The 23,705-nt window shown below is 56.3% G+C and overlaps 2 protein-coding genes across 7 annotated transcripts; both read right to left on the bottom strand.

The window, feature by feature from the left end:
* Window positions 1-10,208, bottom strand: LOC131570054 (pre-mRNA-processing factor 39-like). Of its 5 annotated transcripts, none has more exons than XM_058822391.1 (14): window positions 10,110-10,208; window positions 8,854-9,179; window positions 8,097-8,222; window positions 7,216-7,334; window positions 6,561-6,728; window positions 5,751-5,943; window positions 5,242-5,349; window positions 4,799-4,963; window positions 3,998-4,124; window positions 2,818-3,086; window positions 1,858-2,042; window positions 965-1,039; window positions 239-353; window positions 1-166 (listed from the first exon to the last, which is right to left on the bottom strand). In XM_058822391.1, exons 1-14 carry the CDS (start codon window positions 10,186-10,188, stop codon window positions 101-103), a joined length of 2,121 nt encoding a protein of 706 aa, XP_058678374.1. In that variant the 5' UTR covers window positions 10,189-10,208; the 3' UTR covers window positions 1-100. The 5 variants fall into 5 exon arrangements, 2 of the variants coding, with proteins under 2 accessions (XP_058678374.1, XP_058678373.1); XM_058822390.1 differs by having other exon boundaries at window positions 33-169; XR_009275837.1 differs by having other exon boundaries at window positions 109-166; window positions 965-1,118.
* Window positions 10,209-12,350: 2,142 nt separating this feature from the next.
* Window positions 12,351-22,751, bottom strand: SYVN1 (synoviolin 1). 2 transcript variants are annotated; one of them, XM_058822404.1, is made up of 16 exons: window positions 22,705-22,751; window positions 21,444-21,584; window positions 21,071-21,163; window positions 20,172-20,324; window positions 19,362-19,410; window positions 18,314-18,417; window positions 18,102-18,228; window positions 17,508-17,607; window positions 16,935-17,000; window positions 16,695-16,811; window positions 15,903-16,039; window positions 14,700-14,843; window positions 14,233-14,373; window positions 13,540-13,726; window positions 12,980-13,068; window positions 12,351-12,608 (listed from the first exon to the last, which is right to left on the bottom strand). In XM_058822404.1, exons 2-16 carry the CDS (start codon window positions 21,573-21,575, stop codon window positions 12,454-12,456), a joined length of 1,794 nt encoding a protein of 597 aa, XP_058678387.1. In that variant the 5' UTR covers window positions 21,576-21,584; window positions 22,705-22,751; the 3' UTR covers window positions 12,351-12,453. The 2 variants fall into 2 exon arrangements, with proteins under 2 accessions (XP_058678387.1, XP_058678386.1); XM_058822403.1 differs by lacking the exon at window positions 22,705-22,751 and adding an exon at window positions 22,059-22,241.
* Window positions 22,752-23,705: the final 954 nt, after the last annotated feature.

Genomic DNA, 23,705 nt, shown 5'->3' with positions numbered 1-23,705 from the left:
GGGTAACTCCTCGCAGCCTCTTTATTTACAACGCCCCCCCCCCCCCAAATTTTGGGGTGGGGGTCCCCCAGTCTGTACAGGGCGGGGCCGAGCCCCCTCCTCAGCTCTGCCCGTAGTAGTGGTGGCCGTAGCCCCAGGGGCTCTGGTAGCCGTAGGTGCCGTAGCCCTGCTGGGGAGGGAAGGGTTAAATGGGGAGGGGGATCGGCCTGGAGACCCCCAAATCCCCAAATGCACCCACCTGGTACCAGTAGTTGTAGGAGGGGTTGGGGTCTCCCCCTCCGGAGAAGTTTTGGGGTCCCAGGAGCCCCGAGGGGTCGTCGGGACGGAGCCGCTTGTCATCGGGCTCTTCTGAGCTGGGGGGAAAATTGGGTGGAATTTGGGGGGAAGAGGTAAAAATTTGGGCGCAAAATACGGGGGGGGAAAGGAGAAGAATGTGGGGGGAAAAAGGGAAAATTTTTGGGGGAAAAGGGAAAAGTTGGGGGGGAATGTGGGGGGGAAAAAGGAGAAAGTGTGGGGGAGAAGGGGGAAAACGTGAGGGGGAAAGGAAAATTTTGGGGAAAATAAGGGAGGAAAGGGAAAAAGGGGAAAATTTTGTGACATATTTGGGGCTGATTTAGGGGTTGATTTTGGGCTCATTTGGGGCTGACCTGGGGCTGATTTTGGGCTCATTTTGGGGCCTATTCTGGAGCTGATTTTGGGGCTATTTGGGGCTGACTTTGGGGCCAATATGGGGTTGATTTTGGGGCTGATTTGGGGCTGACTTTGGAGCCAATTTTGGGGCTGATCTGAGGCCATTTTGGGGCTCTCTTGGGGCTGATTTGGGGGCCAGTTTTGGGCTGATTTTGGGACTCATTTGGGGCTGACTTTGGGGTTGATTTTCTACTCATTTTGGGCCAATTTGGGGCTGATTTTGGGCCATTTTGTGGCCAATTTTGGGCTCATTTTGGGGGTCCCGGGGTCTCACCCATTCTCGGGCGCCCGTTTCCGGGCCGCGTGTGCCTTCAGGATCTTCTGGTGCTCATCGTAGGCCTTGAGCAGGCTGGGGAGGGGGCAGCGCTCAGGGGGGAGCCCCCAGACCCTTTTTGGGGTCCCCCCAGGCTGTTCTGTCCTTGAGCAGGCTGGGGAGGGGGCAGCGCTCAGGGGGGAGCCCCCAGACCCTTTTGGGGTCCCAGGGGGAGCCCCCAGGCCCTTTTTATGTCCCCCCAGGATGTTTTTGTCTTGAGAGGCTGGGGAGGAGCTGGGAGCCCCCAGACCCATTTGGGGATCCCATGCAGAGCCCCCAGACCCATTTCCCTGCCCCAGGGACTCCCCCAGCCCCGTTTCCCTGTCCCAGGGGTCTCCCCCAGCCCCATTTCAGGTCCCCACAGGGATCCCCCAGCCCCATTCAGGGTTCCCCCAGCCCCATTTCCCAGCCCCATTTCTCTCTCCCAGGGCCTCCCCCATCCCCATTTCGTGTTCCCAGGGTCTCCCCCAGCCCCATTTCTCTCTCCCAGGGCCTCCCCCATCCCCATTTCGTGTTCCCAGGGTCTCCCCCAGCCCCATTTCTCTATCCTAGGGGTCTCCCCCAGCCCCATTTCAGGTCCCCACAGGGATCCCCCAGCCCCATTTCTCTCTCCCAGGGCCTCCCCCATCCCCATTTTGTGTTCCCAGGGCCTCCCCCAGCCCCATTTCCCTCTCCCACAGGTCTCCCCATTTCAGGTCCCCAGTTTCCCCCAGCCCCATTTCAGGTTCCCAGGGCCTCCCCCAGCCCCATTTCAGGGTTCCCCCAGCCCCATTTCCCGTCCCTAAGGGGGATCCCCCCAACCCCATTTCCCAGCCCCGTTTCCCACCCGCAGGACCCCCCACCCCGCTGCCCACCTGTGGATGCTGGAGCCGAAGTCCTCGAGGAACTCGACGCGGCGCTGCGAGAAGAGCAGCTTGGCCTCGTGGGGCAGGGGGCTGCGCAGGGCGCGCTCGAAGCAGCTCATGGTGTTCAGCTCGTTCTGCCCCACGTCCGCCCCGAACTCCATCTCCAGCAGGTTGGCGTGCAGACGGGCATTGTCCTTGTAAACAAATGTTTAATTTAAACAAATATCGGTTAAAATAAATTTAATATAACGAAATAATTACAGTATTAATAACGATTAATATCGCAAACTCCATCTCCAGCAGGTTGGCGTGCAGACGGGCATTGTCCTTGTAAATAAATGTTTAATTTAAACAAATATCGGTTAAAATAAATTTAATATAACGAAATAATTACAGTATTAATAACGATTAATATCACAAACTCCATCTCCAGCAGGTTGGCGTGCAGCCGGGCACCGTCCTTGTAAATAAACGTTTAATTTAAACAAATATCAGTTAAAATAAATGTAATATAATTAAATAATTACTGTATTCGTTATAATTAATATCGCAAACTCCATCTCCAGCAGGTTGGCGTGCAGCCGGGCATTGTCCTTGCAAATAAATGTTTAATTTAAATATTTTACTATTGAAAATATTGGTTAAAATAAATTTATTATAATTAAATAATTACTGTATTAATTATCATTAATACTGAAATTATTTATTTATTATATTCATTTTAAATAAATGTAATATAATTAAATAATTACTGTATTAGTTATAATTAATATCACAATTGTTTGTATTTATTTATATAAAAATTATACGTATTACGTAAATAAATACAGTACAATCATATATAATATTAGTGTCTTAGTATAAGGCGTGCAGCCACGCGTTCTCCTTGCAAATTAACGTGTCATTTCAACGCTTAAATGTTAGTTACAACAAATGCAATATAAATAAATTTAACCCCTCCCGTCTCACCGGGTCCTTCTCGAGGGCCTCCACGAGCACCTTCCTGGCCTTGCCCAGGTTCTTCTGCACCTTGCACACCTGCCGGGCCAGCTTGACGGCGTAGAAGGAGCCCAGGGGCAGCCCCTCGTTGGCTCTCATGGCCTCGAGCAGCAGCGCCTCGGCCTCGGCCACGCGCCCGTGCCGGCGCTCCAGGGCCACGCGCCGCAGCCGCACCATGGCCAGGCCGGGCACCGCGGCCTCGAAACTGCGCAGGATGCGCCGGGCCTCGTCCACATTGCCTGGAAATGGGGTAAAAACGGGGGAAATTGGGTGAAAATGGGGTCATTGGGGTCACACCCAGCCCGTGCCGGCGCTCCAGGGCCACGCGCCGCAGCCGCACCATGGCCAGGCCGGGCACCGCGGCCTCGAAACTGCGCAGGATGCGCCGGGCCTCGTCCACATTGCCTGGAAATGGGGTAAAAACGGGGGAAATTGGGTGAAATGGGGTAAAAATGTGGTTATTGGGGTCAGCAGGGAGCCTCAGCCCAGGCACCGTGGCCTCGAAAGTGCACAGGATGTGCTGCGCCTTGTCAACATTGCCTGGGGAGGGGAAAAATGGGGTAAAAATGAGGAAAAAAACAGGGAAAAATGGGGAAAAAACAGGGAAAAATGGGGTTATTGGGGTTCTGGGAATGGGACAAATGGGGTTATTGGGGTCCCAGCCCTGGGAACGGCAGCCTCAAAACTGCGCAGGATGTGCTGGACCTCATCCACATTCCCTGGAATTGGAAAAAACAGGACAAAAAGTGATCAGGGGTGGATAAAAAGTGATCAAGGGTGTCCTTGAAGGGTTATTGCGGTACCCAGGGTGAGTTATGGGGTGCCCAGGGTGGGTTATGGGGTGCCCAGGCTGAGTTATGGGGTGCCCAGGGCAGGTTATGGAGTACCCAGGGTGGGTTATGGGGTGCCCAGGGTGGGTTATGGGGTGCCCAGGGTGGTTATGGGGTGCCCAGTTTGGGTTATGAGGTGCCCAGGACACCTTTAGGGCAGTTTTGGGGCTCCCACATTGATTTCAGAGGTCTCTGAGTGACTTTGGGGTGAAATTTCAGCCCGACCCCAACTCGGAGCGTTGTGGGACCAAGCCCCGGTGCCGGTGACCCCCAGAGCAGCCCCAGGTTTTGGGGCTCCCCGGATCTGGGGGCTCCCTGACCTTGCTTCTCCTCGAAGGCGGCCCAGAGCAGGTGGATGTTGGGCTTGCGGGGCAGGTGGAAGCCGCAGGCGCGCTGGAAAACGCTGCGGGCGCCCGGCACCGTGCGCGACTCCAGGTACCGCGTGTACTGCGGGGAAACGGGGGTTACACGGGGAACAACGAGGGGAAAGTGGGGGAAAAACAGGGAAATAATGAGGGAAATAATGAGGAGAAAATGGGGGAATAACGGGAATAATGAGGGAAAAACTGGGGATTTTGGGGCCAGGAGCATTGGGAATTTTTGAGGGGCAGAACTGGGGATTTTGGGTTTAGGTGCATTGTGAATTTTGAGGGGCAGAACTGGGGATTTTGGGTTTAGGTGCATTGTGAATTTTTGAGGGGTAGAACTGGGAATTTTGAGACAGGAGCATTGTGAATTTTGGGGGGCAGAACTGGGAATTTTGGGGCCAGGAAGCAGTAGGGATTTTTGAGGGCAGAACTGGGGATTTTGGGGCAGGACTGGGGATTTTGAGGCAGGAGCACTGTGAGTTTTTAGGGGCAGAACCAGGAATTTTGAGGCCAGGAGCACTGAGAATTTTTTGGGGCAGGACCGTGAATTTTGAGGCAGGAACAGTGGGAATTTTTGGGGATAAAACCAGGGATTTTGGGGTCACAGCACTGTGAATTTTTGGGAGCAGAACCAGGAATTTTGGGGACAAAAGGGAATTTGGGTAAAAACCAGCATTATTTAAAACAGCGGGGATTTTCTGGAGATAAAAGCAGGGATTTTGGGGTCAGAGCAGTGTGAATTTTGGCGCCCACCTTGACCCAGAACTCCTCGTAGAGGGCGCAGGCGATGAGGCAGCGCTCGAACAGGACGATGCTGCGCTCGTGCGAGCCCGCGGCCACCTCGAAGTCCAGGTACTCGCGCCAGTTCCGCAGCTGCGCCCGCTCCAGCGGCTTCACGTGGAAATACGGACGCTTGATCTGCCAGGAACGGGGGATTTCTGGGGACTGTGGGGCATTTTGGGGGATCTGGGGGGGATCTGGGGGGATTCCGGGAGGTTTTGGGGGGATTTTGAGGGATTTTATGGGGGAAATTCTTGGGGAGGTCCCAGGGAGAATTCCAGAGGATCTGGGGAGGGTTCCTGAGGAATTCCAGGAGGGATTTTGCAGGGGGGGATCCTGAGGGAATTCCAAGGGAATTCCAAGGGAATTCCAGAGGATTCCAGGACAATTCCAGAGGGCCCCAGCCCTGCACCCACCCCATCCTCGAAGTTCCAGCGCTTGCTGACTTCAGCTTCGTTCTGGGCATAAATTTGCTGCCTCATGGAGATCACCAGCTCCCGGATCTTCTCCTGGTCCAGATCCTCCTGGAAAGGTTAAATAAAAGAATAAATAATAAATACAACTTATTATTTATTCCAAACTATTTATATTATTTATAAGTAATAAAAAAATAAATAAATAATAAATAATAAATAATAAATAATAAATAATAAATAATAAATACATTTTGTTATTAGCGGCTAGTTTTAAAAAATAGCGATAATAAAATAAAACAGTAAATCAATCCAAATAACGACAAATACATCCATTAAAATTCCTGGGGTTTTGGGAATATCCCAGTTTCTAACCCCCCCTGCAAACCAGCAGAAAAAGCAGAATTCCTGGGGTTTTTTTGAAATATCCCGATTTTTAGCCCCCATAAAAGCACAGAAAAAGCGGAATTCCCGGTTTTTCAAGCACAATTCCCGGTGTTTTTGGGCGTTACCTGCGGCTCGGGCGGGGCCCCCGTGCGCGGCTCCTCCTCCTCCTCCTCCTCGCGGTGTCCCGGGGGCCGCTCGGGCTCCGGGGGCGGCTCCGGGGCGGGCGCGGGGCCGGGGCCGAGCTTGGAGCGCACCCAGAGCAGCTCCTCGGGGGACAGGATGGCCCCGGGCGGGTGCTGCAGGACGTGCTCCTTGAACCTGCGGGGAAAACGGGAATTCAGGCCCAAAAACGGGGAATTCATGCCCAAAAACGGGGAATTCACGCACTCGGAATTGGGAATTCCCAACTGAAATCGGGGAGAGGAATTCTCACCCGGATTGGAGAATTCACACCCAGAACTGGGGAATTCACGCCCAAATCTTCCCTGCTCCTTCCCCACTGTTTCCCCAGGGAATTCCTGGTGTTCCCCCTCTGTTTTCCCAGTGAATTCCCGTGGAATTTCTGGTGTTCCCCCACTGTTTCCCTCTGCTTCCCCATGGAATTCCCGCCATTTTCCCAGTGAATCCCCAGTGTTTTCCCATGGAATTCACACTGTTCCCCTGCCATTTTCCCAGTGACTTCCCATGGAATTCCTGGTGTTTCCCTGATGTTTTCCCAGTGAATTCCCAGTGAATCCCCGGTGTTTTCCCAGTGTTTTCCCAGGGAATTCCTGCCATTTCCCCACTGTTTTCCCAGTGAATTCCCGGCGTTTCCCCATGGAATTCCTGGCTATTTTCCCAGTATTTTCCCAGTGAATTCCCAGTGTTTTCCCATGGAATTCCCAGTGAACTCCAGGTGTTTTCCCTTGGAATTCCAGGTGTGTTTGTTTCCCCACCTCTCCCAGTGGTGGCTGTAGAGCTGCGTGGGCATGGACAGCAGGCGGTCGTAGATGGCCGTCACCGCCCGCAGGTCGCCGCGCTCCCGCTCCCACTCCACGTACGATTCCCAGAGTTTGTCCGAGCGGAAATCCATCCCCGCCGCCGCCAGCGCCGCCTCGAACGCCCTGGGGGGACACGGGGTCACAGCGGAGACCGGGAAGGGGGGAAAAACTGGGAAATGGGGAGGGAGAATCCCGGGAAAAGGGGGGAAATCCTGGGAAAAGGGGGGGAGAATCCCAGGAAACAGGAGGGGAAATCTAGGGAGAAGAGAGGGAGGAATCCCGGGAAATGGAAGGAGAGAATCCCAGGGAAAAGGGGGAAAAAAATCCCGGGAAAAGGAGGGGGAGAATCCTGGGGAAAGGAGGAGAAAAAGTCCTGGGAGAAGGGGGAGAAGAATTCTGGGGAAGGGGGGAAAATCCCAGGAAAAAGCAGGGGGGGGGTGACTGGGAAAATGGGGGAAAGAATCCTGGCAAAAGGGGGGATGTTCCCAGGACAAGCCCGGGCTCACTCCCAGGATCATTTCTGGACAATGCCGGGACACTCCCAGGGACATTCCCAGGATTTCCCAGGGACATTCCCAGGATTTCCCAGTGGATGTTTCCCCCCACTCACCCCCGGACGCGCTGGGCGCTCTCGGGCCGCGCGGGGTCCAGCGAGCTCTGCAGCAGGCTGATGTAGTGCAGCCACAGCTCCAGGCTCAGGGGGATGGACTGCAGGCCCCGCTCCAGAACCTGGGGGGACACACCTGGGTCACCTGGGGTACACCTGAGATACACCTGGGATACACCTGGGGACACCTGGGTCACCGGGGGTACACCTGAGATACACCTGGGTCACCTGAGATACACCTGGGTCACCGGGGGTACACCTGAGATACACCTGGGCACGCCTGAAATACATCTGGGCACACCTGAGATACACCTGGGTCACCTGGGGACACCTGGGTCACCTGGGGTACACCTGAGATACACCTGGGCACATCTGAGATACACCTGGGTCACCTGGGGTACACCTGAGATACACCTGGGCACATCTGAGATACATCTGGGTACACCTGGGTCACCTGAGATACACCTGGGGGCACCTGGGGTACTCCTGGGGGCACCTGAGATAAACTTGGACACACCTGGGCACATCTGGGCACACCTGGGTTCCCACACTGCCCCTCCCTGCCTAGAGAAATGGAGATTTTCCTCCCCAAAACTCGGGAAAAAGAAATTGGGGATTTTCCTCCCCAAAACCTCAGGAAAAGAGAGGGATTTTAACCCCAAAAAATCAGAAAAAAAAAAGACTATTTTGCTCCCTGAAAATCAGGAAAAAAGTGGGAGTTTAACCCTCAGAAAAACCAGGAAAAAATAGGATTTTAACCCCAAAAAATCAGGAAAAATTGGGATTTTAAGCCCCAAAATCTCAGGAAAAAAAGGGATTTTAACCCCGGAACTTTGGGAAAAAAGGGGAATTTAACCCCAAAAGCTCAGAAGAAGGGCCCCCACCTGCTGAGCGCTGCGGGCGCTGCCCAGGCGCCGCTCCAGCTCGGCGTACTTGCGCCAGTAGCCGTAGCAGTATGGGTAGCGCTGGAAGAACGCGTCGAAGGCGCGGCGGGCGGCCTCCAGCAGCTCCTGGGGGGCAAAAATGGGGGTTAGAGGAGAAATTGGGGGTTTAGAGGGGAAATTGAGGGTTTAGAGGGGATATACGGGGGGTTGGGGGAAGAAGGGGGACCACTAATGGGGCTGGGGGTGTCACTAACGGCCCTGGGGCTGTCACAAACGGGTCTGGGGTCCCGTGCTCACCTCCTGCTCCACGTATGCCAGCAGCTCGGGGGGTCATTAATGGGTCTGGGGTGTCATTAATGGGTCTGGGGTGTCATTAATGGGTCTGGGGTCCCTGACCAGGCTCACCTCCTGCTCCACATATGCCAGCAGCTTGGGGGGTCATTAATGGGTCTGGGGTGTCATTAATGGGTCTGGGGTCCCAGGCCAGGCTCACCTCCTGCTCCACGTATGCCAGCAGCTCGGGGGGTCATTAATGGGTCTGGGGTGTCATTAATGGGTCTGGGGTCCCTGACCAGGCTCACCTCCTGCTCCACGTAGGCCAGCAGCTCGGGGGGTCATTAATGGGTCTGGGGTGTCATTAATGGGTCTGGGGTCCCAGGCCAGGCTCACCTCCTGCTCCACGTAGGCCAGCAGCTCGGGGGGTCATTAATGGGTCTGGGGTGTCATTAATGGGTCTGGGGTCCCAGGCCAGGCTCACCTCCTGCTCCACGTAGGCCAGCAGCTCGGTCCAGGCCCCGAAGTCGTGCGGGCTGCCCTGGGCCGCGCCCCAGAGCCGCTGGAACTCGGGCGGGAACGGCGGCGGCTCCTGAGGGGGCGGCTCCGCGGGGGGCGGGGCTCCGTTCGGGGCTGACGGGGGCGGAGGGGCCGCACCGGGACCGGGATCGGGATCGGGACCGGGATCGGGATCGGGAGCGGGACCGGGATCGGTACAGGGAGCGGGACCGGGATTGGGATCGGGGTCAGCTCCGGTACCGGGATCGGGATCGGGATCGGGGGGAGCGGGCGGGGGCGGCTCGGCCGAGGCTAAAAGAAATGGGGAGAGGGGCACGGTTAAATGGGGGGGAGGGGAGGGTCTGCCCCTCCCCCCAGAGAGCCCCCCAGGTCTGACCCCCTCCCCAAATTATCCCCAACCCCCCCAACCAAGGATTCGTGACCCCTCCCCTCAGAGCCCCCAAAATCTCCTCAGAGTGCCAAAATCCCCTCAGAGCCCCCAAATCTCCTCAGAGGCCCCAAATCCCAGCAAACAGCCCCAAATTCCCTCAAAGACCCCTCAAAATCTCCTCAGAACCCCCCAGATCCCCTCAGATCTCGTTCCCTTCCTCGCCCCAATATCGCCAGTGCCCCCAAATTCCCTCAGAGACCCCAAATCATCTCAGAGCTCCAAAATCCCATCAAACCTCCCCAAATTCCCTCAAAGACCCTCAAAATCCCCTCAGAACCCCCCAGATCTCCTCAGAGCCCCTAAATCCCATCAAACACCCTCAAATTCCATCAAAAATATCCTCAGACTCTCCGAGATATCTTCAGAGTGCCCAAATTCCATCAACCACTCCCAAAATCTCCTCAGAGCCCCAAAATTCCCTCAAACATCCCCAAATCGCCTCAAACCCCCAAAATCCCCTCAGACTCCCCAAAATCCCCTCAAATCCTCTCAGACCTCACTCCCCTCGCACCTCAAACACCCTCAGACTCTCCAAAATCCCCAGAGCCCCCAAATCCCCTCAAAACTCTCCAAATCCCCTCAGACCCCCTCAAATCTCCCCTCAGTCCCCGCAAATCCCCTCAGTCCCCCCAAAGCCCCCTCAGATCTCTCCCTCCCTCACCCCAATCCCCCTCAGCCGCCCCAATTCCCCCCCGAGCCCCCTCAGCCCCCGCCTCCATGGCGGCCCCTGCGCCCCCTCCTCACCCGCAGCGCCCCCGGTTCCTCCCCCCCGGCCGCCCCCGCGCTCTCACCGCTGTCCCCGTCCCCGTCCATCGCCTCCCCGGAGCCCGCGGAGCCCCCGGCTCCCTCCTCCGGCCCCTCGGCCGCCATCGCTCCGCGCGGGACCCGGATGTGGCGGCACCGAGCGGCCCCGGGGAGGCGGCGCCGCCTGGCGGGCGGGAGGACCCGGAGCGCCGCCGCCATAGAGGAGTAACGGCGGAGGGAGAACCATAGAGACGGCCCCCAGCGGGCAGAGCGGCTTCCGCTGCCGCCGCCATGGCCACAGACACGGGAAGGAGAAACCGGAGCGACCCAGCGGGGAAAACACCAGTATAAACCAGTATAAACCAGTATAAACCAGTACGGAGAGGGCCGCACCAACCGCACAGACTGCGGCGGGTGCAAAACCATTATAAACCAGAACAAGCGGGGGTCTCTGTGGATGTCTCTATGGCTGAGCCACCACAGAGACTCTGAGGGGAGGCGGGAGAACCATAGAGGCGGGCAGAGCGGCTTCCGCTGCCGCCGCCGTTACCGTAGAGACAGGAAGCAGAAACCGTAGCGGCCCAGTGGAGAAAACCCCAGTATAAAGCAATATAAACCAGTATAAATCAGTACGGGGAGCGCCGCACTAAGATAATAAACCATTATAAACCAGTACAGGCGGGTGTGTCTATGGCTGAGCCGCCACAGAGACTCAGAGAACCATAGAGACTCGGGCGCCGCAGAGCGCCCCCAAGCGGGCGGGAGGAGCCGAGCTTTACTGCAATTTTTATTTGTATTTACACCGGAGCTGGTAAAAATTTGTACATTATTTACAAATTAAATAATTCCGCCACCGCTTCGGGGGGAAAAGGAGCGATTTTGGGGGGTCCAGAGCCCCCCCGGGTCATCCCTCCCACTCCCCGTGGCTTCACCCCAAAACGAGGCGATTTTAAAGGAATTCACCCAAAAAAACCCCTCAAACAGACCCAAAGAAATTATGATTTTGGCTCAAAATGGGTAAAAAACAACACAAAAGGGTTCAAATCAACTCCCCAAAGTGGCGTCGCTGCGTTATTGCCAAATTCCTCATCAAGCCACTCAAAGCTGGGGCTAAAACCCGAAAAAATGAAAGCAAAAAACAAAAAAAATCTGCCTCAAAGCTGAAAATCCCAATTTGGCTCCTTTTTGCCCCAAAACTCCCCCCCAAAGCCCCAGTTTGGGTGCAAAAGGCGCCGTTTGCGTCGATTCCGGCCGCGGGGTTTTGGAGTTTTGGTTTTTCCCTGAGAATTTGGGGTTCCAGAGGCACTGGGGGCGCGGCCGGGTCTGGGCCGAAAGCGCCCGGAATTGGGCAAAAGTCAGCGAGAAACTGCAGCTCCCACCAGTACAAACCAGTACAGACCAGTTTGGGATGGGGGGGGGTTTGGGTTAATACTGTTAATGGGGAGGGGGCAGAATTCCCAAAATTCCAGGGGAACCCCGAAATTCCATGGACGGGACCCAAAAATTCCCAAATTTTCCTGGGAAAATCATGAAATTCCCACGGGCAGGACCCAAATCCGGGGCAATTTCCCCCAAAATTCCCAAGGGGGACCCCAAAATTCCCATGGGAACAACAAGGACCCGGCCCTGGCTTGGGGGAGAGGGGAAATTGGGGGAAAATGGGGAAAAATGGGAAAAATAGAGGGAAAATGAGAGGAAATTGGGGAAAAATTGAGGTAAGTTGGGAAAAATGGAGAGGAATGAGGAAAAATTGGGGGAAATTGGGAAAAAATGGGGGCAAACAGAGGGAAAAGGGAGGGCAGAGGGGTCAGCGGCTGGGGAAATGGGGCGGGGGAGATGGGAGGGGGGTCCTGGGGGAATCTTGGGTCAGTTTGGGGGGTCCCAGTCAGTGGGGGGGGGTCCCGGGTCAGTTTTGGGGAGATTTTGGGGGTTGTGGGGGGGGGGGGGTCCCGGTCAGTGGGGGGAGTCCTGGTTCAATTTTGGGGGGTTCTGGGGGAGATTTTGGGGGGTTTTGGGGGGGTCCCGGTTCAGTTTTGGGGGTCTTGGTCAGTGGGGGGGGTCCTCATTCAGTTTTGGGTTGGTTTTTGGGGGTCCCGGTTCAGTTTTTGGGGGTTTTGGGGGGTCCTGGGGAGATTTGGGGGGGGTCCCGGTCAGTGGGGGGGGGGTCCCACTTCAGTTTAGGGGAGATTTTGGGGGGTCCCGGTTCAGTTTTTGGGGGTCCTGGTCAGTGGGGGGAGGTCCCAGTTCAGTTTTGGGGAGATTTTGGGGGGTCCCGGTTCAGTTTTTGGGGGTCCTGGTCAGTGGGGGGAGGTCCCAGTTCAGTTTTGGGTTGGTTTTGGGGGTCCCGGTCGGTGTGGGGGGGTCCCGGTTCAGTTTTGGGTCGGTTTTGGGTCACTTTCGGGGGTCCCGGTCGGTGGGGGGGGTCCCCAGCCTCTGCAGGCGCCGCCGCCGCAGCTCGGCCGTGTCGGGGCCCTCGGGGGGCTCGGGGCCCTCCCGGGGCTCCTCGGCGCCTTCGGCCTCCTCCTCATCCTCAGCGGGGGCCGCATCTGCGGGGACACCGGGGACGGCCGGCTTGAACCGGTTCGGGCCAGTTTAAACCAGTGCAGAACCAGTTTGCACCAGCTTGGACCAGTTTAGCACAGGGCACAACCAGTTTAACCCAGTTTGCACCAGGGCACAGCCGATTTGGATCAGTTTGTACCAGTTTAACCCAGTTTGACCCATTTCATCACCAGTTTTATCCAGTTCAGCCCAGTTCAGCTCAGCTTAACCCAGTTCAGCCCCAGTTTAGCCCAGTTCAACCTAGTTCACCCCCAGTTTAACTCAGTTCAGGCCAGTTTGTCCCAGTTGAGCACCATTTCAGCCCCAGTTCATCCCAGTTTATCCCAGTTCATCCCAGTTCGTGGCTCTCTCTCACCGCTGGCTCCGGTGGCTCCCGAGGGTCCCGGGGGCTCCTCCGGGGGGGTCTCACGGGGGGGGGGCGGCCGGGGGGCGCCTCGGGGGGTCCTGGGGGGGGGCACAGAGTCACCCCAAGGGGGGAGAGGGGGGGTGGGGAGCACCGAGCCCTCCCAGTGCTCCCAGTTCATCCCAGTCCCTCCCAGTCCCTCCCAGTCCCTCCCAGTCCCCTCCCAGTCCATTCCCAGTCCCTCCCAGTCTGTCCCAGTCCATTCCCAGTCTGTCCCAGTCCATTCCCAGTCTGTCCCAGTCCCTCCCAGTCCGTCCCAGTCCCTCCCAGTCCATTCCCAGTCCCTCCCAGTCCATTCCCAGTCTGTCCCAGTCCATTCCCAGTCTGTCCCAGTCCATTCCCAGTCTGTCCCAGTCCATCCCAGTCCCTCCCAGTCCATTCCCAGTCCATTCCCAGTCTGTCCCAGTCCATTCCCAGTCCCTCCCAGTCTGTCCCAGTCCCTCCCAGTCCATTCCCAGTCCCTCCCAGTGTGTCCCAGTCCATTCCCAGTCCGTCCCAGTCCCTCCCCGTACCCGATGGTGGCCAGCACGCCCAGGTACTGGTTGATCTGCAGCATGGCCGCGTCCAGCAGGGTGTGGATGTTGTGCAGGCACTGCAGCCGCGCCTCCAGGTGCTGCCGCTCGTGCCCCTCCATGGCCCGCAGCTCCTCCTCCGTCAGCCCCGCGAAGCCGGCGGGGGGCACCGGCATGGGGGGCACCCCTGGGGATGGGGGGCAGAGAGGGGGTCGGCCTGGGATCCCCAAATCCCCGAATTCCCAGGCCTGAGATCCCCCAGATCCCAAATTACCAAATTCCCAAACCCCAGATCACCGGCACGGGGGGCACCCCGGGGATGGGGGATTCAACCAAATCCCAAATTCAACCAATTCCCAAATTCCTGAATTCCCAAATTCCCAGTCCTGGGATCCCCAAGCCCCCAAATTTCCAAATCCCCAAATTCCCGAATTCCCAAATCCCCAATCCCAATTCCCAATCCCCAAACCCCCAAATCCCCAAATTCCCAACCCAAACATCCCCAATCCCCAATTACCAAATCCCAATCCCCAATTCCCCAATCCCAAAAACCCCACTCCCAACCCCAAACCTCCAATTCCACAATTCCAAGATCCCAATTCCCCAATCCCAATTCCCCAAACCCCAAATCCCCCAATCCCCAATTCCCCAAATCCCCCAATCCCCAATCCCAATCCCAATCCCCGTTCCTACCGAAGAGCGGCGGCCAGGGCATCCCCACCCATGGCGGGGGCAGCGGCAGCCCCGGCACCGCCCCGGCCCCGCCCGGCTCCGACCCCGCAGCACCGGGAACGGCACCGGGACCAGAACCGGGACCAGAACCGGGACGGGAACCTGCGGGACAGACAGGGATTGGGGTGGGAAATGGGGGGTTTGGGGTGGGAAATAATGGGGGTTTGGGGTGGGAAATGGGGTTTGGGGTGGGAAATAATGGGGGTTTGGGGTGGGGAGAGGGAGTTGGGTTTGGGGGATTTGGAGTGTGAAAAGGGGCAGGGGATGGGTTTGGGGGCGATTTGGATTCGGGGGATTTGGGGTGGGAAAAGGGGCAGGAGGGGATTTGAGATTGGATTTGGGGTGGGACAAGGGGCAGGATGGGATTCGGGGTGGGATTTGGGGTTGGATTTGGGGTGGGTTTCAGATGGGATTCGGGGTGCACTCACCAGGAGCAGCTCCAGCAGCCGCAGCAGCTCCGTCAGTGCCAGGCTGGGCCGGGGCAGCGGCGCCGGGGCCGGGCGGGAAGGGCCCCACGGGCGGCCAGAACGGGAACATGCCCGGGGGGAAGGGAGGGAGCAGCCCCTGGGGAACTGCAGGGACAGGGCAGAGATGGGAGCTGGAATTCCCAAATCCCGACCCCAAAGGGAATGGGGGAAATGTGCCAGGCTGGGATGGCACTGTTGGGATGGCACTGTTGGGATGGCACTGTTGGGATGGCACTGTTGGGATGGCACTGTGGGATGGCACTGTTGGGATGGCACCGTGGGATGGCACTGTGGGGTGGCACTGTGGGATGGCACTGTGGGATGGCGCTGCGGGATGGCACTGTGGGATGGCACCGTGGGATGGCACTGTTGGGCTGGCGCTGTGGGATGGCACTGTTGGGATGGCACTGTGGGATGGCACTGTGGGATGGCACTGTGGGATGGCACTGTTGGGATGGCACTGTGGGATGGCACTGTGGGATGGCACCGTGGGATGGCACTGTGGGATGGCACTGTGGGATGGCACTGTTGGGATGGCGCTGTGGGATGGCACTGTTGGGATGGCACCGTGGGATGGCACTGTGGGAATTCCCACACTGAGATGTCCCAGGGGGAAACAGCCCAGGCTGCACACGGGGCCTCTCCTTCCCTGTCCTTTTGTCCTCTCCCTGTCCCTTTGTCCCCTGTCTGTCTGTCTGTCCCACTCACAGTCTGGGGGCTGTGCCAGCGCTGCCGGTGCCTCCCCCCTGTCCCCCTGTCCCCCTGTCCCCCTGTCCCCTCCCCGTCTGTCCGTCCGTCCCACTCACAGTTCGGGGGCTGTGCCGGTGCCTCCAGGGCTGCCTCCCCCCTGTCCCCCTGTCCATCTGTCCCCTCCCCATCTGTCCGTCCGTCCCACTCACAGTCTGGGGGCTGTGCCGGCGCTGCCGGTGCCTGCCCCCTGTCCCCATGTCCCCCTGTCCCCTCCCCGTCTGTCTGTCCGTCCCACTCACAGTCTGGGGGCTGTGCCGGCGCTGCCGGTGCCTGCCCCCTGTCCCCCTGTCCCCTCCCCATCTGTCTGTCTGTCCCACTCACAGTTCGGGGGCTGTGCCGGTGCCTCCAGGGCTGCCTCCCCCCTGTCCCCATGTCCATCTGTCCCCTCCCCGTCTGTCTGTCCGTCCCACTCACAGTTCGGGGGCTGTGCCGGCGCTGCCGGTGCCGGTGCCGGAGCCTCCGGGGGCGGCTGTGGGGGCAGCGATGCCCTGAGCACGTCCATGCGGCACGTGGGGCACGTCTGCTGCCGCTGGAACCAGGAGCGCAGGCAGCTGAGGGGTTAATTAACACCCTAATTAATACCTTAATTAATGCCACCCCGCAAACCCCCCCCTGCTTTATTCCCCTGGCCATAATTAACCCGTTATTTAATTCCCCCCTTGTTCACTGTTGGCCCCCATGTCTGCTGCCCACTGGAACCATGAGTGCAGGCAGCTGAAGGGTTAATCAACCCCTTCATTAACCCCATAATTAACCCCTTCATTAGCGCCACCCCAAAATCCCCACTGCTTTATTCCCCGGGCGGTAATTAACCCGTTAATTAATTTCTGTTAATTAATTGGCCCCCCTGAGACCCCTCCATGTCCCCCTGATCCACCCAATGGAGTTTAACCCTTCCGCCACTAATGAACCCATAATTAATTAATCCTGAGTTAACTAATGACCTCGTTAACTGCCACTGCAGTGCTGGGGATTGGGATGGGATTGGGATGGAGATGAGATCAGTATCAGGACTGGGATCAGGATGAGGATTGGGATCAAGATGGGATCAGTATCAGGACTGGGATCAGGACTGGAACTGGGATCAGGATCAGGACTGCCGCTGCAGGCTGGCAGAGCTGTGGCAGTGACCCCCCAAAACCACCCCCAAAACCATCCCAAAATCCCCAGAACCACCCCAAATTCCCGGAATGCCCCAAATGGCACCTGGTGTGGAAGATGTGGTTGCAGGGCAGGCGCTTGGCGCCCGTCACCATCTCCTCACGGCAGATGATGCACACGTTGTCCATGGCCTGCAGCTCCTCGGCCGTGGCGTCGGGGTACCTGCGCCAGGGGAACCCCAAAATCCACAGCCGATCCCAAAAACACACAGCTGGGGTTTTAGGGGCGGATGCACACAGGGTTTTGGGGTTTTCTTTGGGGTTTTTGGGGGAATCAGGCACTCACAGCGTGTTCATGTTGCGGATGGCCCGGCGGGACATGATGGCGTCCGTGACGGCCTTCTTGAACTGCCTGAGGGGAAAATGGGGTGGGATTGGGATGGGGATTGGGATGGGAATCGAGATCAGGATTGGCATCAGGATTGGGATCAGGATTGGGATCGGGAATGGGATGGGAATGGGATGGGAATCGAGATCAGGATTGGCATCAGGATTGGGATCAGGATCAGGATTGGGATTGGGATCGGAATTGGGATGGGATCAAGATCAGACTGGGATCAGGATCAGGATGGGATGGGAATGAGATTGGGAGCAGGATTGGGATGGGATCAGGATCAGGATCAGGCTTGGGATTGGAGAGGGACTGGGATCAGGATCAGGATCAAGACTGGGATGGCATTGGGATGGGATCAGGACCAGGACTGGGATCAGGATCGGGATGGGACAGGATTGAGATGGGATCAGGATGGGATCAGGATGAGGACCAGGATGAGGATTGCGATGTGGATGGGATCAGGACTGGGATGGGATCAGGATCAGGACCAGGACGAGCACCGGGATCCCCCGCACGCGGCCTCACCTCATGGCCAGGTACATGGGGCGGATGGCGAAGAGCGGGAAGGTGTGCACCTTGATCATGATGGTCATGAAGGCCATGTAGAGCAGCACCTTGATCAGCCCTGGGAACACAGAGGGACATCTGGGACAGCTCAGTGACCAGGTGTGACCCCAAAGCCACCTGGGCCAATTCTGGGACACGTGAGGTGACAAGGTGGGACCCCAAGGGCACCTGGGCCAATTCTGGGACAACCAAAGGTCAGCTGAGGTGACCAGTTAAGCAAGTCTTGGTTGATCAACCCAGACCAACCAAACACCACCGACACTTCCGGTTTTGGCTGACCCCAAGACCAGTTCAACACCAGCACTTTGAGTCCTCATTAATGAACAAAAACCCGTTGGAAACCAAGACTTTGACTCTTTGTTCATCAACCAAAACCAATTGAACACCAAGACTTCAACTCTTCATTGACTGATGAAGATCAACAAAGCACCACCAAGACTTTGACTCTTCATTGACCAACCAACGCCCCAACACTTAACTCCTCGTTAACCAAGGCCTAATTAACCAAACAACACCTCCTCGTTAACCAAGGCCTAACTGACCCCCCCGTACCGGTGAAGAGCTCGGTGTAGAGCATGAACACGGCCTTGTTGTCCCAGGGGTTCTCGTTCTGCAGGTCGATGGAGTGCAGCACGTACTTGATGAAGATGGTCAGCACCATGGTCAGCAGGATGGCGTACTGGGGACAGGGACGGCGCCAGTGGGACATCCCGGCCTGGGAGGGCTCTGGGACCCCTGGGACCCCTGGGACCCCCCAAACCCACCTCGAAGCCGAAGACGAGCTGCACGGAGGCGCCGCGGGTCAGGATGCTGTGGTAGGCGTGGCTGACGAAGAGGAAATCCAGAATGCCCAGGAGGAACATCAGGGCTGGGAGGAGACATCAAAAATCAACAAAAGAGCCCAAAAAAATCAACAAAAGATCCCAAAAAATCAACAAAAGATCCCAAAAAATGAACAGGTCCCAAGAAATGAATGGGTCCCGAAAGATGAACGGATCCCATAAAATAAGCGGACTCCAAAAAATCAACAAAAGATCCCAAAAAATGAACAGGCCCCAGAAATGAACAGATCCCAAAAAATCAACAAAAGATCCCAAAAAAGTCAACAAAAGATCCCAAAAAATGAGCAGGTCCCAAAAATTCAACAGATCCAAAAAAATGAACAGGTCCCAAAAAATGAACAGATCCCAAAAAATGAACAAATCCCAAAAAAATCAACAAAAGATCCCAAAAAATGAATAGATCCCATTTTTCCACTTTGGGAACCACATCCCTAAATGCCATACTTCCCATTTAGGGAAGTAAATCCCTAAATCCCATTTTTCTGATTTTAGGAACCACATCCCTAAATCCCGTTTTAGGCAGTAAGTCCCTAAATCCCATTTTTATCCCTAAATCCCATTTTTCCCATTTTAGGAACCACATCCCTAAATCCCATTTTAGGCAGTAAATCCCTAAATCCCATTTTGGGAACCACATCCCCAAATCTTATTTTTTTTTATTTTAGCCAGTAAATCCCAAATCCCATTTTCCCACCTTAGGAAATAAATCCCCAAATCCCATTTTTACCCCTAAATCCCAAATCCCGTTCCAGGAACTAAACCCGCAAATCCCATTCCCCACCCCACTTTGCCGCGGATCCAGGCCGTGTTTTCCCCCCACCCCCCCTCGTTAACGAACCCTGCTGATTACCCTAATTGGGCTTATCAGGCCCCAGCAGGCCCGGCTGCCCTGGGGCTGGTTTGGGGGCTGGTTTTGGGGCTGTTTTGGGTTTTTGGGTTGTTCCCCAAAGTGATGCAAATGAGAACTCACAGACGATGCGGAAGTGGAACAGCCACGAGATGTTGGGGCTCCTCTCCATCTGTGGGGAGCAAAATTCCATTTTTTATTAAAAATTTGGGGGTTGGGGTCATTTTGGGCTGTTTGGGGTAGTTTGGGTAAATTTTGGGGTGGCTTCAGGCCGGTTTTAGGTTATTTTTGGGGTAGTTTTGGGCTGATTTTGGGTTGGGTTTGGGTTGCTTTAGGCTGATTTAGGGCTGGTTAGAGCTGATTTGGGGATATTTTTGGGTTGGTTTTGGGCTGATTCTCAGTTGGGTTTGGGTTGGTTTAGGTTGATTTCAGGTTATTTTTGGGGTAGTATTTGGGGTTATTTTTTGGGCTAGTTTTGGGTTATTTTTTGGGGTAGTTTTGAGCTGATTTTCAGTTGGGTTTGGGTTGGTTTAGGCTGATTTGGGGTTATTTTTGGGCTGGTTTACGTTGATTTCAGGTTATTTTTGGGTTTATTTTCAGATTAATTTGGGGTTATTTTTGGGTTGGTTTCGAGTTGACTTCAGGTTATTTTTGTGTTGATTTCTGGTTATTTTTGGGCTGGTTTAGGCTGATTTTGGGTTTTTTTGGGCTGGTTTCAGGTTGATTTAAGGTTATTTTTGGGTTGGTTTACGTTGATCTCAGGTTATTTTTGGGTTTATTTTCAGACTGATTTCAGGTTATTTTTGGGCTGGTTTAGGGTTAATTTTGTGCTGCTCTCAGGCAGGTTCTGGGCTGATCCCGGCTGATTTTTGGGCTGGATTTGGGGTTTTTTGGGCCATTTTTTGAGGTGTTTTCCCCGCTGCCAACACTCACAAAGTCCACGCGGTCCTCGGCCAGCCAGTGGAAGCACTTGAGGAAGAGGAGGAGGGTGAAGAGGGCGACGAAGCGCGGGCTGAAGTCGTCCCTGAAGACGGTGAAGGCCAGGCAGGTCTCGGTCACCGCGTACCACGAGCGCTCCAGGAGGTGCTGGGGGACACAGGCACGGGGTCCCAGAATGCACCCCAAAAACCCTGGGGGGGCAAAATGCGCCCCAAAAACGCTGGGAGTTCAAAATTCACCCCAAAATTGGGACCCAAAGACTCTTGGGGTTCAAAATCCCCACCCAAAGTGGCCCTGAGAGACTCTCAGGGTTTTAAATCCTGCCCTAAAACGCATCAATTCTCCCCCCAAATAGCACCAAAGGCCTTCTGAGGTGCAAATTCCCCCCCAAATCAGCACCAAAAACCTTCTGGGATCCAAAATTCCCCCAAAATTAGCCCCAAAGAATTTCTGGGGTCAAAAATCCCCCCATAATCAGCACCAGAACCCTACTGGGGTCATAAATTCCTCTCCAAATGGCAACAAATGCCCCCAAATGGCACCAAAACCCCCTAAAATCAGCCCCAAAGACTTTCTGGGGTCCCAAACTGCCCCTAAGTCAACCCTTAAAGAGTTTTTGGAGTCCAAAACTCCCCTAAATCAGCCCCAAAGACATTCTGGGGTCAAAAAGCCCCCCATAATCAGCAGCAAAAATCTTCTGGTATCCAAAACTGCCCCCAAAATCAGCCCTAAAGACCTTTTGGAGTCCCAAAGTCCCCCTAAATGAGCCCCAAAGAGTTTTTGGAGCCCAAAACTCCCCCCAGAATCATCCCCAAACCCTTTTTGGGGTCCCAAACTGCCCCCAAATCATCCCCAAACCCTTTTTGGGGTCGCAGTCCCCCCCAGTGTCTCACCTCCATCTCGGCCGCGCGCAGCTGCCCGAAGAACACCTTGCCCATGAACTTGCCCAGCAGGAACACGAGCACAAAGGCCTGGATGTACAGCACCTGCAGGGCAGGACACCCCAAAATGGGATTGGGGGTCACCCTGGGGGGTTTGGGACCCCAAAAATGGGATTTGGGGTCACTCTGGGGGGTTTGGGACCCTAAATCCATCCTGAGGGGGTTCTGGTACCCCAAAAATGGGATTTGGGGGTCACCCTGGGGGAGGTTGGGACCCTAAACCTATCCTGGGGGGATCCTGGTACCCCAAACCCACCCTGGGGGGGACTTTGGTCAGTTAATGAGGGGTTAATTAGGGGTAATTAATACAGAACAGAGCACTCACGGCCATGCTGGGGCTGGATTTGGTCAGGTACACCACGGTGGGGTAGAACTGGTGCTTCAGGTAATAGGCATGGGCAACCACGGCCGTGGTGAGAGCCAGGCTGCCAGCCATGACCAGGGCTGTGCACAGCATGGCCTCGGCCTGAAATGGTTAAAAATAACAAATAATTAATATTTAACATTTAAATTAATCCACATTGTACCACAGGATCAGCCCTCAGGCTGCCAGCCATGACCAGGGCTGTGCACAGCATGGCCTCGGCCTGAAATGGTTAAAAATAACAAATAATTAATATTTAACATTTAAATTAATCCACATTGTACCACAGGATCAGCCCTCAGGCTGCCAGCCATGACCAGGGCTGTGCACAGCATGGCCTCGGCCTGAAATGGTTAAAAATAACAAATAATTAATATTTAACATTTAAATTAATCCACATTGTACCACAGGATCAGCCCTCAGGCTGCCAGCCATGACCAGGGCTGTGCACAGCATGGCCTCGAACCCACAAAAACCAGGGGTTTATCCCCAAAGTAATTCACATTTAACCCCAAAATAACCCACATTTATCCCCAAAGTAATTCACATTTAACCCCAGAATAATCCACATTTAACCTCAAAAATCATTCCAGAGGTTTGGGGCTGGCCCAAGGTGATTTTTTAGCTCATTAACAATTCCTGCGATAATTAAATGAAATTTTTTAAATCGAGCTCTCGGTCACTGCTGGTTTCTGTCCCACACTGTGCTGGCACCTGGTGTGCCCAGGTGGCACCTGTCCGTCTGTCCGTCTGTCCCCCTACGTCTGTCTGTCCCTCTCCATGTCCGTCTGTCCCCCTTCCCTACCCCTCTGTCCCCTCACGCCCCTCAGCCCCCCATGTCCCCAAACCCTCAGCTCCCCCTATGTCCGTCTGTCCTCTCCCTGTCTGTCCCTCTCCCTGTCCCTCTGTCCCCTCACTGTCCCTCTGTCCCCTCACTGTCCCTCTGTCCCCTCCGTGTCCCTCTGTCCCCTCACTGTCCCTCTGTCCCCTCCGTGTCCCTCTGTCCCCTCACTGTCCCTCTGTCCCCTCAGGGTCCCCTCACGCCTCTCACGCCCCCCCCACCCCCCTCACACCCGCGTCCCCTCCTCCCCAGGATCCCCAACTGTCACCGCTCCCTCCGCTCGCCCCGAGCCCCGCCTTGCCCCCGGTTCCTCCCGAGCCCCCCCCGGTTCCCCGCCCGCCCCCGGCGCCGCTGCCGCCCCCGGAGCCCCCCGGGACCCACCGGGCCCGACCCCGCCTCAGCCCAGCCCGGCCGCTCCCACACCGGAACCGCCGCAGCGCGCGACACCTCACTTCCGCCCGGACAGCGCCACCCGCTGTCCGGGGGGAGACTGGGGGGGATTCACTCTCTTCCTGCTCTCCACACCTCGCCGTCCAGGGCAGCTCCTCCCTGCAGAGACCCTGAGGAGCCTCCTCGTCCTCCCTCGCACGGGGGTTGCGAGGGGCTGTGACGCTCCTAAAACCTGAACCGCTGGGCTCCCCCCCTGCACGCCCGCGCTTGGTACGCTCCGAGCGGCCCCGCAGCCGCCGCGGGGTGGGCGGGGACGCGCAGCGTCCCGTGGCTCGCGCTCATTGGCCAGGCGCGGCGGGGCTCGGCCAATCAGAAAAATCCCCCTCGCGACGCCGCTGGGCCGCCGGCTGTTGCTAAGGGAGGGGCGGCGCGGGCGAGGGGAGCGGCGCCCTGAGCTCCGCGGGGCCGCCCAGCCCGAGCCGGGTTTGTTCCTCTCCCCGTTTCACCCCCGGTGCTTCGCGGCCGCAGCGCCTTCCCCGATCCCTTCCCTGCACAAACCCCTCACAAACCGCCCCTCCCTTCACACTTCTCCCTCATGGCGCTCAGCCAATCAGCGACGCCTCCTTTGCGCGCCTCATCTCTGATTGGCTGATACCGCATAAACTGGGGAGAGAGACGTGGCTTAGTCAATATCTGCCTTCTGATTGGTTGGAGGCCTGACCTGGCGGCCTATAGGAGGCGGGCTCCGGGAAGGGGAGGGGCTAAGGTCGCTGAGGCGAAGGAAAAAGAGCGGGAAGGCGCCGGAGCTCCTGAGGCGATTTTGCCGCTTTTTCCTCTTTTGGCAGCAGAAAATCAATTTAGTACCTTAGATTTTACTAAAATATAGCAAAGAATGGCTTAAACTTCAGAGAAGCCTTTAGTCCTGCGGCATGAGTGAGCCAGAGAGGTACGAGACCGAGTTAAACCTGGGCTCACTGAGCTTTGGGAGTTAA

The sequence above is a fragment of the Ammospiza caudacuta genome, chromosome 32, assembly GCF_027887145.1.
Source record: "Ammospiza caudacuta isolate bAmmCau1 chromosome 32, bAmmCau1.pri, whole genome shotgun sequence".
NCBI lineage: Eukaryota > Metazoa > Chordata > Aves > Passeriformes > Passerellidae > Ammospiza > Ammospiza caudacuta.
Note: the sequence above shows the minus strand (reverse complement) of the source record. Positions and strands in the feature narration are given on the sequence as shown.